This window comes from Nicotiana tomentosiformis, chromosome 8 (assembly GCF_000390325.3).
Source record: "Nicotiana tomentosiformis chromosome 8, ASM39032v3, whole genome shotgun sequence".
Classification (NCBI taxonomy): domain Eukaryota; kingdom Viridiplantae; phylum Streptophyta; class Magnoliopsida; order Solanales; family Solanaceae; genus Nicotiana; species Nicotiana tomentosiformis.
In genome coordinates, this window is record NC_090819.1 from 139,694,811 (window position 1) to 139,709,021 (window position 14,211).

Genomic DNA, 14,211 nt, shown 5'->3' on the forward strand with positions numbered 1-14,211 from the left:
TCCGATAGACCCTCGACTAAAGAAAGCATCTCTAGCAGGTTTGAAAAAGAAAACAATAGTGAAGAAACCATGCCATAGAAAATCAAGATATTCACAATCTAGAGTTTATGATTATGAACCCACACATAGATCCAAAAGAATAAAAAGAATATAATCTTTTAGGTGTCCTTTGGTACGAGTGATAAGGGATAATTAATCCCGAAATTAAATTTGAGATAAGTTTATTTCATGTTTGGTTGAGATAAATGTGGTATAACTAATCTCGGATTAGTTATCCCGGAATCATAGTATTTTTTTATCCCCATAGGAGAGCGGGATAATTAATTCCGGAATAACTAATCCCGAAATAATTAATCATTAGATAACTTATTTCCACCAAAAGACCCTCGGAGTATCACAAATTTGACTTAATTTGGAATTTTGGATCACTGTTCATATTTGGTGCGGATAATATTTTACCTCTCTGCTCTACCTCTACCATTTTCCCCTCTTTTATATCATAGTGTATAACCTATTTGTAAAAGGAAATACAATTTAATTGCCAAATGTTTAAGAGATAGACACCGACTTTCCTCAGCTTCACAAAATATTGGATTTACTTTTGATTTTATATGCCTAACTGACCCTAACAGATATTAGACAAATTCCATGTCTTCATCATTTTATTCTTTCTCTTAGATATGTTATTTCATTAAAGAGAAAAGAACAAGAAAAGTTGGGAATTTATCAACTCATTGAATTGTTGAAATTAAATCATTGAATTAGGTATACGCTGGTTTTAATAATTTGAAAGGATAATGATTAGAATATTTGTGACTTGCATGCATGGACTATATCTTTTTCATTGGATTTCTTAGGATTAATTATTGGACCACATAATTAATTTAGAAAGAGACAAAATTGTGACTCAACAGTTTTTACTTAACTATCATTAAATCAAAAAGAAATCATGCAATGTGCTTGTTTACCCAAAAAAAATAGATAGAGTTGAATTTATACGTAGTTCTAATGATACGTGATATAAATTGATACAAATTGGGAAAGATATGTAAATAATTATCGAAATTAATTATAAAAGAAATGGATGCAAACCGAATAAACTAGTTGGCCTAAGCCTTCAAGTTTTATCACCTCCAAATTGAGTGAAGTACGATTAGTAGAAAGAAGCACTATGATTAAATATCAAAAGCCAAAAAGGATAGTATTTGCTCTCTTTTCTCTATATCTCAGAATGAATGTGTGTATCAATCAATGTCCCATATTACAAATGATAACCACTCTTAATATAGTGGGGAAGTCCCATTTTGGATATAATTAAAAATACATAGTAAGGATCTCATGATAGATTAATTAATTAGCTTTTCCTTGATTAAAACCGTGAATTTCGCCAAGAATCTCTCCCCAAATATGGCTATAACGGCTTTTTTATTTCTTGGCTCGATCTCGATCTTGGCCAATCTCAATCTTGACCGGTCTCTGGGTCTCGAGCTCGACCTTGACTCGATCTCGATCTTGGACGGTCTCGGTATTGATCGGTCTCTAGGTCTCGAGCTCGACCTTGACTATATCTCGATATTGATCGGTCTCTGGGGCTCAAGCTCAACAACCTAACTTCGTGTCATGGCTCGATATTATAATGATGATCCTTGGGCCATCATTATCCTATCTCAATTATTCATACGAAGGGTAGACTCGGTTTTGATCGTATACAGATAGTCCCCTCATTTCTCGGAAAGAACTGAGGGGAACCGAAGATACTTTACCTCGGGGTGAAGGGACCATTAAAGAGGCAGTGGATGCCGATGCAGAAACCGGGCTTGAAGCTTGTCGAGAGGGAGGCGGTGTCCCATAAGACCTACTTGGGTAATAGAGATCAGGGATTCCCCCTTGTTTCCTTCATTTTCCTAGTCGATGATACGTGATGCTCAAGTCGTGGAGACTTGTCACGGGGAGGAGGCCCACGGAGAGGAAGATCCTTTCCGTGGTTATTTTGTCGGGGTAGAAGATGTCACCGATCTGAGTGACTTGGAGGCTCTGAAGAAGAGCTCAGGCAAGATGGGAGTTTCTTGTCTTTTCAACAAAGCTCAACAGGCCCTGAATTGGGTAAGTTCATTTTCTTTTTGTCAATTTTCATACTTGTATTTTTCTTTCCTTGTATAATTCCTTCTTTCTATTTTTGTAGGCCTTTGTGCTTCATCACGAGGTGTTTCTCCGATCCCGAGGGGAGCTAAGCTGGTACGAAGCCGAAATCTGAGGGCTTACTGAGGAGAGAGATGCCTTGAAGCTTCTCAGTGAGCAGAGAGAAGGAGAAGCAGAAGGACTTCGCGCTAAGCTAGAAGCAACTCGAAAAGAACAAGTCGATTTGTCCGAGCAAGTAAAAAGAATTTTTGAAGTTAATGACAATGACTCGGGTGTGATGGCTAATAGTTCTGTCCCACAGGTCCAGCAAAAGCTCGATATGATCAGGCAGCTTCGTGTTGAAGTGGACGCACTGAAAGTGGAGGCCGAGAAGTGGAAAAAGAACATGAACCCTTTGTCCTCTTTTCGGCTTGAAAGAGTTTCTTATCATTTGTATTTGAGAAACATGTAATGCCTTGGCATGAAATAAGGAATTGTTCGAGGGTTCGAATAATTTTGTACTCATTAGAGTTATTGAGGCTTAGGTATTTATCGAAGCCTTTTATGATTTTGTCGGGGGTAGCCTTTTTAACCGGTTTATGAAAGATTTCGAAGGCATGTTTTATTACGGAATTCGGACGTCTTCGATCCGTGTTAATTTGACCGTAACCTCTTTAGTTTGGGATTTTTCTCTTGGGCTTTTTTCCCCGTTTTACTTCGAGCTTGCCCGAAGTGTCAGTCTCCGAGTGGGGTGGCTATGGCCTAAACAATTCCCTCTTTAGTTCGGTAAAGAAGAATACTTCTCTTTATAAATCATTATACATGCGTACATGTTTTGTGCCAGGGCTCGAGCAAACTACGCGGGCATGGTTCGTTTGACCATTTGGCCCTTATAATTTTTTCCTATCGAAACCCTGCTGCCATGAAGTAACTTCCTCGCATCAAACTTGATATTCGAGGGTATTGCCCCTAGTATTCGAGGTTGATTGTAAATAGGCCTCAGATACTATTGAATTGTTCTAAGTTTAGCACGATCAATGGTTGCCTCATTAAAAACCTCACCAGAAAACCTATTGGGACAAAATCGGTCTAAGGAAAAAAGAGTGCAACGCGTGCTTTCATACCTAAAGGCTTCGTGTTAAAGAATCCATCGTTGCTCCTAGTCGAACACCTGCAAGGGTTAGTTTTGAAATATAAATGAAAATGGGAGGAATCGTACCTTAACAGTAGTATCGTTTTAGGTACGATACGTTCCAGTTGCTCGGTAGTTGTTTGACGTTTATCATGCCGAACTTGTAGGATCCTTTTCCGATGATTTCGAAAACCTGATACTGTCCTTCCCAGTTCGGACTCGGTTTCCCTTCATTCGAATTTCGGGTGTTGAGGGTGACTTTTCTCAGCACCAAGTCCTTGATGTTAAAATGTCGAAGATTGGTTCTTCGATTGTAGTACCTTTCGATCCGTTGTTTTTGGGCGACCAATCAGACGAGAACGACTTCTCGTCTTTCGTCCAACAATTCTAGGCTCGTATTCATGGTCTTGTAATTCGACTCCTCTGTTGCATATCGAAACTTGATGCTAGGTTTTTTGACCTCGATCGGGATCAGAGTTTCGGCGCCATAAACCAACGAGAACGGTGTTGCTCCGGTACTGAATTTCGATGTTGTGCGATATGCCCATAGGAACTCGAGTAGTATTTCTCTACATTTTCCTTTGGCGTCGATCAATCTCTTCTTAAGATTTTGGATGATGGTTTTGTTGGTCGATTCGGCTTGTCCGTTCCCGCTGGGATGATAAGGTGTTGATAGGATCCTTTTGATCTTGTGATCCTCGAGGAATTTAGTTACTTTGCTGCCGATGAATTATTTTCCATTGTCACATACAATCTCGGATGGCATCCCGAATTGATATATGATATGGTCCCAAATGAAGTCTATGACTTTCTCAAAAGTCTGTGCTTTAACCCATTTAGCGAAATGATCAGTCATAAACAAAATAAACTAAGCCTTACATGGGGCTGATGGGAGGGGGGCAACGATGTCCATTCCCCAATTTATGAAGGCCATAGGGATAGGACGGAGTGGAGTAGTTCCCTTTTGGCATACCTTTGGCATTTATCACATTTTCGAATGAACTCCCTTGCATCCTTGCCCATATCGGTCCAATAATACCCTACTCTGATTACTTAGAGGACCAGTGAATCGACACTAGAATTATTTCCACAAGTGCCCTCGTGAATTTCCCGTAGGATGTAGTCGGTATCTCCCGGTCCTAAAAATATTGCTAATGGTCCATCAAACGTCCTTCTAAACAACGTTCCGTCTTCGAACAAGGTGAACTGTGCTGCCTTTGTGCGCAGAGCTCTCGATTCCTTAGGATCTGATGGAAGCTTTCCGTTCTTTAAGTATTCTATGTATTTGTTTCTCCAATCCCAGGTTAAACTTGTGGAGTTTATCTCGGCATGACCTTCTTCGGTTACTGATTTCATGAGTTGTACGATAGTCCCCGAGTTGAGTTTGTCGTCTTCGACCGATGAACCTAAATTTGCAAGAGCGTCGGCCTCGTTGTTCTGTTCTCGAGGTACATGTTGCAAGGTACATTCCTTAAATCGATGTAGGGTCACCTATAGTTTATCCAAGTACCTCTGCATTCAGTCTTCTCGGATTTTAAAAGTCCCGCTAACTTGGTTTACCACGAGGAGGGAATCACTCTTAGCCTCTATGACCTCCGCTCCCAAGCTTCTAGCTAGTTTGATACCTACAATCATGGCCCCATACTCGACCTCAATGTTAGTTAACTTTGTAGTTCTGATAGACTGTCTAACTATATTACATGTGGGTGATTTTAGTACGATGCCAAGTCCAGACCCCTTCGTGTTTGAAGCACCGTCCGTAAAGAGGGTCCAAACTCCGGAGGATGTACTAGATTTTATCAGCAGTTCTTGTTCAATATCGGGTATGAAGGTCGGCATAAAATCAGCCACAAAGTCCGCCAGGATTTGAGATTTGATGGCGGTTCGGGGTCGATACTCAATATCGTACCCACTAATTTCTGTAGCCTATTTGGCCAATCGACCCAAAAGCTCGGGTTTTTGTAAAATATTTCGAAGAGGATAAGTTGTTACAACACATATCGGATGACATTGGAAATATGATTTTAGTTTCCTAGAGGTGCTTATTAAAGCAAGCGCTAATTATTTTAAGTGTGGATATCTAGTTTCGGCCTCGCCTAAGGTCCGACTAACATAATAAATAAAGAATTGTGTACCTTATTCTTCTCATACCAAGAATCCACTTACCGCTATCTTCGAGACAGCTAAGTACAGGTAAAGTTGTTCGTCCACTTTTGGGGTATGAAGCAGCGACGGGCTTGATAAATACTGTTTTAGTTCCTTCAAGGCATGTTGGCATTCAGGAGTCCATGCAAAGTTGCTCTTCTTCTTAAGTAGTGAGAAAAATCGGTGGCTCCTATCTGAGGATCTCAAAATGAATCGCCCTAGAGAGGCTATCTGTCCCGTTAGCCTCTGCACGGCCTTTACATTATCCACTACCGTGATATCCTCTATAGCTTTGATTTTATCGGGGTTGATCTCGATCCCTCGATTGGACACCATCAAAACTAATAAACTTGCCCGAGTCAACCCCGAATGCACAATTTTCGGGGTTGAGCTTCATATTGTATTCCCTCAGTATATCGAAAGTTTCCTGCAAATGCTTTAAATGGTCCTCTGCTCGCAGGGACTTAACTAACATGTCATCAATATAAACTTCCATTGATTTTCCTATTTGATCTTCGAACATTCGGTTTACTAGGCGTTTATAAGTTGCACCAATATTTTTTATACCAAATGGCATTATGTTATAACAGTAGGTACCGTACTTAGTGATAAACGAGGTCTTTTCCTGATCCTCCGGGTTCATTTGTATCTGGTTGTACCCAGAGTAGGCATCGAGAAAACTGAGAATCTCGTGGCCAGTCGTGGCATCGATCATACGATCGATATTAAGCAAAGGAAAAGAATCCTTGGGGCATGCTTTATTTAGGTCTTTATGATCTATATACATTCTAAGTTTGTTTCCCTTCTTAGGGACTACCACCACGTTTTCTAACCATTTTGGGTACTTTACTTCTCAAATGGATCCTATTTTGAGAAGTTTGGTTACCTCATCCTTGATGAAGGCATGTTTGACCTCGGACTGGGGCCTTCTTTTTTGCTTCATCGGGTGAAATTTCGGATCCAAGCTTAGTTTATGAGTGGTGATTTCCGGTGGGATCCCTGTCATGTCAAGATGGGACCAAGCGAAACAATCCATGTTAGCTATAAGAAATTGAATAAGCGTTTCCCTGAGCTCGGGACTTAACCTCGTGCCCAAGTATATCTTTCGTTCGGACAGATGTTTGATTAGTGTGATTTGCTCCAGTTCTTCGACCGTTGATTTGGTAGCGTCGGAATCATTGGGGACCACGAAGGATCGTGGGATCCCATAATTATCATCTTCGTCAGTCTTCTGCTTCCCTAGTTGGGTCGAGGCCGACATTTGTGATTGTTATTTGGTATCCCATTTTTCCTTCGAATTTGATCCCTTTGTTGATATCGGAATTACTTCATCGACGACAAACATTTCCTTTGTGGCAGATTGCTCTCCGTAGATTGTTTTGATTCCCTATGGTATTGGGAATTTTAGAACCTGGTGAAGGGTCGAGGGTACTGCTCTCATATTGTGGATCTACGGCCTTCCGAACAGGGCGTTATACCTCATGTCGCCCTCGATCATGTGAAAATTCATTTCTTGGATGGTCCCGACCACGTTTACTGGCTAAACTATCTTGCCCCTAGTAGTTGCACATGCCATATTGAATCCGTTTAGTACCAGGGTTGCAGGCACGACCTGGTCCTCTAGACCGAGTTGCTCTACGACCCTCGATCGAATGATGTTGGCCGAACTACCTGGATCAATTAACACACGCTTCGCTTGAGTTTTATTCATAAGTACAGATATTACCAGTGCATCGTTATAGGGCTGTATGATTCCTTCTGCGTCTTCGTCATTAAAGGATAAGGTTCCTTTAGGTATGTAATCCTGAGCTCGAGATTGCTTCTCTCTTACAATCGACATCTTAGTGCATTTAGGCACTAGCCCTTGGGGGACATCGATCCCTTCGATGATTATGTGGATAATATGTTGTGGCTCTTCTTATTCGTTTTGTCTGTTGAACTCTCTGTTTTTGAAATGATTCTTGGCCCGGTCACTTAAAAACTCTCGAAGGTGCCCTTCATTGAATAACCATGCTACCTCATCTCTCAACTGCATGCAATCGTCCGTTTTGTGGCCATGGGTGCCATGATACTTGCACATTTGATTGGGATTTCTCTGGGCTAGATCGAACTACAGAGGTCGAGGCCATTTAGTATCTTTGATGTGTCTGATAGCCGACACGATGGCAGATGCATCAATGTTGAAGTTATACTCTGATAATCGCGGTGCTTCCTTAGGTCCGGTATGCCTGTCGAAACCATTCTTGTTCATCAGACCTCGAGACCCTTGGCCTCGATCACTTCTCCTTTCGCCTCGTATGGAGTTGCGTCCTAGTTCGCTACCCCTATGATCTCCGCTATACAAGCGGTAACGGTCCCTGTTCGATCTTGGTTCTCGGTCAGTGTCCCTTTTAATAACGGACCCAGAACCTAACTGGTCGTCCTCGACTCTAATTTTCGATTGATATCGATTGTGTACATTGGCCCAGGTAACAGCCGGATACTCAATCAAGTTCTGCTTCAACTGCCTTGAAGCCATTGAGCTTCGTTCGTTCAGTCCTTGGGTGAAAGCTTGAACGATCCAATCATCCGTGACCGGTGGTAGATCCATTCTTTCCATTTGGAAACGAGATACGAACTCTCTTAGCATCTCATTATCTTTTTGCCTTACCTTGAAAAGGTCTGACTTCCTTGTCTCGACCTTTATGGCTCCGGCGTGTACTTTTATAAAAGAATCTACAACATGGCAAAATAATTGATAGAGTTAGGCGGTAAATTATGATACCATATCATTGCTCCCTTTGACAGAATTTCCCCAAATTTCTTTAATAATACGGATTCGATCTCGTCGTCCTCTAGATCGTTCCCTTTAATGGCACATGTGTAAGAGGTGACATGTTCGTTGGGGTCGGTCGTTCTATTATATATAGAAATTTCGGGCATGCAGAACTTCTTGGGGATCGGTTTGGGAGCTGCGCTCGGGGGAAGGGCTTTTGTAAGAACTTTTTGGAATCCAAACCCTTTAATATTGGTGGTGCCCTAGGGATTTGATCAACCCTTGATTTATAAGTTTCTACTTTTTTGTCATTTGCTTCAATCATCTTTTCTCCTAACTCTATCTGTTTTGTCAGTTCCTCGAACATCTTTATAATTTCGGGGTTAGTCCCCGATTCTTATTTATTTGACCTTACTATAACTGGCCTCGTTCTGTGGGTGACTTCTTGGGGTGGACCGGGCTCGGGCCTGCTCGGTGCCTGGGTTTGGCTCTGCAATTGAGCTATCGCTACCTATTGAGCTTGCAACATTTCGAAAATCATGCGCAGGCTGATACCGTCTTCTCCAACATTTTGGGTTTTTCGAACTGCAGATCGAGTTCCGCCATGAATGCTATTTTCGGGGTCGGAATGTTGGTTCGCCTTAATGGCCACATGTGAATTAACGTCAATTGGATCTACGGTCCGAGTCCCAACGGGGTCAACGAGTGGCATTTCATCCCCGAGCATCAGGTTGTTATTCTCATCTTGATGGCCAGCTTCGTTGTCGATAGGTAGGGCCATTAATTGATAGTTCGTTATTTTTAACCTGAAATCAAAGATACTTCCAAGAGCAAGTGTAAAATAGTGCGTTTTACGTAGATTCGTACCAAATAACCACTATTATCCTTAGCCCCACGGTGGGCGCCAAACTGTTTACCCGAAAAATAGATAGAGTTGAATTTATTCGTAGTTCTAAGGATACGTGATATAAATTGATACAAATTGGGAAAGATATGTAAATAATTATCGAAATTAGTTATAAAAGAAATGGATGCAAACCGAATGAACTAGTTGGCCTAAGCCTTCAAGTTTTATCACCTCCAAATTGAGGAAAGTATGATTAGTAGAAAGAAGCAGTATGATTAAATATAAAAAACCAAAAAGGATAGTATTTTCTCTCTTTTCTCTGTATCTTAGAATGAATGTGTGTATCAATCAATGTCCCCTATTACAAATGATAACCACTCTTAATATAGTAGGGGAATCTCATTTTGGATATAATTAAAAATACATAGTGAGGATCTCATGATAAATGATTAAAGCCGTGATTTCCGTCGAGATTCTCTCCCCAAATACAGCTATAACGGCTTTTTTGTTTCTTGGCTCGATCTCGATCTTGGCCGATCTTAATTTTGACCGGTCTCTGGGTCTCGACCTCGACCTTCACTCGATCTCGATCGGTCTCTGGGGCTCGAGCTCGACAACCTAACTTCGTGTCATGGCTCGATATTATAATGATGATCCGTGGACCATCATGTTCCCATCTCGATTAGTCATACGAAGGCAAGACTCGGTTTTGACCGTATACTGTGCTATAATTACAAGTGTTCAAATCACTTAATTTAACTTCGGGACAAAAATAACTGCTAAGATGCCACAAGTCGAACTAATACAAACCAAACGTGGTTTTCTATTTGTCTATTTGACTTTTCCTTGAAAACTTATACTTTCTACTCTTCTTTATCTATCACCAAAAAAAATTGCTTCCAAAATTACACTTTAAGAAATCAAGGAGACATTAATTTTTCTTTCAAATTCCACCCTTATTAGTATTCCAAAAAGATATTTAATAATTAATTATTACTCTCTTCGGTCCATTTTAATTAATTTTTGGTTATTTTCACATATATTAATTATTAAGGAATCCACATTTTAACATTAATTAACGATGAATATTCATATTAACATTTACTATCTCATTAATTTGTTAATTAGAAATATAATAGACATTCCGAGACTCTTTACTCGAAGGGCAATTTTAAAAAAAAAGAAGTTAATTATTCTTGATATCTGAACGGAAGGAGTAATATAACGAAGAATTAACCCAAATAGCCTCTCACCCTATCACTTAAACTAAAAATAGTCGGTGAATGTATAATATATGCATAATTTATGTATTACATGTGTATAATTTAGTAAAATATCTCTTACGATCAAAATTATTAAGTACTTATTTAATGAGTGTATCAAAATATTAAATGACAGTAAAAAGGATCGGAGGAATCGCTACTCGTAGATATATTACAAGGGGGGGTAAAAAAACTCCTAATCCAAGGGGAATTAGGTAGTAAACATAAATGATAAATTTATTGTTGTATGAAGATTTGGTAGTATTAGTCTTTCGTAATGCCTTTTTAAAATCAAGCACTTGTGCCACGTTAATTACCTTTAGTCTCAATCGTCATCAAATAATTAGGCTATCTTGACATTAAATTAATCTTTTCCTTTGTATCAAAGTTCAACACTATTATTTTTATAATTTCGTTTCCTTCGACGTGTGAGATAAGCTTAAGATCAACGAAACCGTGGAAAAAATATATAGGGGAAAGGAATAACAATATTTCTTTAGCACTAGTCAAATGGAAAGAAAAAAAGGAGTCCAATTGCTATTCATATTAGAAATGATATTTGACAAAGTAATAGGTTCGAGTCAAAATGTCCATACTTCAATAGATGTATATAAATGTGCTATATAATGCATTCAAAATACTATTAGTATATAGTTTTCTTTTACTTAAAGTCAGAATTATAAAAGAAAAACTACATAAAATCCAATAGCTTCAAGATCTAGGGAAAAAGAAAAGGCATACATGTTTTTAGAGTGCTACTTTCTTTATAAGAAATAAAGTCCTGGCTGTGTAAGGAAAAAAATCGCCTTACCCTTTTCTTTCCTTCTTTTTCTCTCTTTTAAATACATAATTTTTCCTAAGAGAAACTCTTGCACTCATTGTACGTTTAGATCCTTACTATAACAATCTTATTTGTTCCAAATACTTTTTGATTATTATAGCAAAGTGGTATTATATAAAATATATATTAGAACATCGCATGAAAAAATAGTTTTAAAAAAACTTGAATATTATAGTAATTATTATTTTATAATATATATATATAGTGAATTTTTAATAGTAAATAAGAAAAAAAATCCAAATCCGACTCTCGACTATACCTTCTTAATTTTATCATATCTTATATTTGAATTCATTCATATTTCATACTTTTGACATTAGTAAATTGTCTCTTATTTTCTGTTCATCTAACGGTACTCTAATTTGGACGTCAAATGCAAGCAAATACAAGATATTTTGCTAGGGATAAAGATATGAATAAACTCAAGTAAAACAATGGATAAAATAAGAATATCTCGTATAGCATAGGGAATTTTGACCACTTTTCTTAATAGTATTTATATTCGATATAAATTATTTTCGTAAATTATGTGAACTTTGACTACTATTTTAAAATATATTTTTATCATATTAAATAGATCTAACTCATTTTAACTTCTAAAATCCTTGATCTTCCCTATGTTTATTATCTTCATCCGACCCCGTGAAATCTGACTTCTTTTTCTTAAATGCCCAAAATCATTCATTCAATCTTATTTAATGCTCCTTCAACTATATGAGACCCTCCAACTTCTTTTACCCCCCCCCCCCAACCAACCCAAGTCACCCCACCCCATACTCGTTTTAGTCAAAGCCAACACGTTAAAATCTTACTCGCCACAACATAAAAACCGAAATTTCCTCCTAAGTCCCTCAACACAATTTCCCATATATATAAATCTCAAAATCTTTCCTCTATTCTCTCCATAATAATAACTCCAACTAATGGCAAAAACTCCAGAAAAAAACTCACCCCAAAAAATGGCAGCATCAAACAAAACTCACATATGGGATTGTGGAAGTTCACTCTACGACTCATTCGAATTAAAATCATTCGAACGTCAACTCGATTCAGCCATAGCTTCTAGAAGTCTCTCTATGCCTCATTTACCCGATCGTCATATTCTTATTCCATCTTCTAACTCACAACAACAACAACAAACTCAACCCATTTCCAAAAAGAGTTCAAAAATCTCTAGATCTTTCCAAAAACTTCTGAAATCCTTGTTCAGACAAAAGCAGAACAATAGTCCGCTCTTTTCGGGACATAAACAGTCAATTGGAGATGGATTTTACGTTGTTTATGATAAATCTGGTGCACTTACGACGATTCCCGAAGGTCCTGAATATGATAATCTTTCGCCAGAAATTAAGTCGTTGGTTAGAAGAACGGGTTCTGAACGATTTACGGCGGCTTCTATTGGTATTTCATGTGCTTAATATAGATATTAGTATTAATTAATTGTAGTAGTTAGAAACCAATGACTAATATGTATAGGGTGGTTAATTAAGTTCAGCAGTGCAATAATACGTTTCTGCTTTTGGAATATTGTTGTTGCTAGTTTTAAAACTCAATTTTGAAGTTTCAATGGCGTATACAATGTAGTACTTCTATGTGACATCATGATTCCAAGAATATTGGTTGATCATTTTGGTACGACTTACATATTAGGACCATTTTTCTTCAATTGAAGATTGTGAATTAGTAATTTATTTTTAGTTTCATATCAAACATTTGTTGGTGCCTTTCTGCATATTAACCAAAACAACGTCATACTTCTTTAATTTGGGTGCTTGTGCACCGGGCTGCCATGCATCCATTGCCAGTATTTTATATTTATCATATATGACTCCAAGCTATATTGTCGAGGGTCTATTGGAAATCACTTCTCTATCTCCACAAAGTATGAGTAAGATTTGCGTACACACTAACCTCCCATTACCTCACTATGTAAGATTATACTGGGTATGTTGTTGTTGTTGACTCCAAGCTATATTGTGAGCCAGGGGTAAGGTTTGTATAAAATTACAAATAGTCAGGGGCGGAGCTAGCATAGGATTTGCGGGTTTAGCTGAATCCAATAATTCTAATCTAAACCATGTATTTGTCTTAAAAAATTCATTATATATATATATATATAAATTATTAATTTGGAACCTACATATAAACGAACTAGAATCTCAAACCTACAAACTTCAATCACTAACGCATATGCAAAAGTACACCTCAACTGATTAGGCATACATGATTCGAACATGCCGTCTTCAGTCTTCAGGCTACGGGCTAGATGATAATACATTTTAAAAAAAAATTTGGTGATATATATCTTACTAAAAAAATTATGTAGTATAAATAGTATGAAATCAATCAAAGAGGATTGCGATCTCGATTTGAGATGATAATTTTTGTAAATTTGTCGACGCGATTGTTTTGGGGAAAAGGTGTTTAATTCTAGCTTAAATTCGAAGTGATTGATATCTTTTACATCACTGATGACGGTACATATAAGTTGACTCCAACTATCTACGTTAGAGGTGGAGACGTGCAGTATTTAAGTAAAATTGACAGGAAATATTCTAACATTTGTAAGTGACCAAAATTTGACACTAACCAAGCACTATACGAGGTAGTTTTATTACCATTTACATGTTAAAATGAAGTGATTTAGAAGGAAAATAACTTTCGCTGGAATTGTTTTCTTGATAATCAAATACCAAAAAATGACTAAAGAATTGTTTTCTTTAGAACTGTAGTTTTGGGAATAATTAAGTTGCAGTACCATAGAACTATGCATCAAACAAATGTAGAAGATGCTAAGCTACCACAAAGAAGTTAATGGCATCTTGTGGTGGGTGGAATAGAAGAAAACAAGAAGCAATAAACTCGAGGTATTGTCTATATTTGTGGCGTCAGCTAAAAAACTACTAAAGAGAATATTAATGACATCCTCAATTCTCATCCATGTTTTTTGTTTTAGAACTTATGAATTAATATTATGTACCTTATTTACCTATATTGTCTTGTTCTTAAGGGGAAAAAAAACAATCTCATTCAAATTCCAAGTGTGTTCATTCTTACTCTTCTTTTTCTTTGAGTTTATGACTTAGCCACTATCTATAATTAGTTGGGTCC

At 37.9% G+C, this 14,211-nt stretch overlaps 1 protein-coding gene across 1 annotated transcript; it reads left to right on the forward strand.

The window, feature by feature from the left end:
* The first annotated feature begins 11,935 nt into the window (after window positions 1-11,935).
* LOC104106410 (uncharacterized) lies at window positions 11,936-12,738 on the forward strand. Its single transcript, XM_009614951.4, has one exon. The coding sequence runs from the start codon at window positions 12,024-12,026 to the stop codon at window positions 12,516-12,518; it is 495 nt and encodes a 164-aa protein (XP_009613246.1). The 5' UTR covers window positions 11,936-12,023; the 3' UTR covers window positions 12,519-12,738.
* Window positions 12,739-14,211: the final 1,473 nt, after the last annotated feature.

Coding starts and splice junctions, on each gene's coding strand:
- LOC104106410 (XM_009614951.4), top strand. CDS start 12,024: ATGGCAAAAACTCCAGAAAAAAACTCACCCCAAAAAATGGCAGCATCA.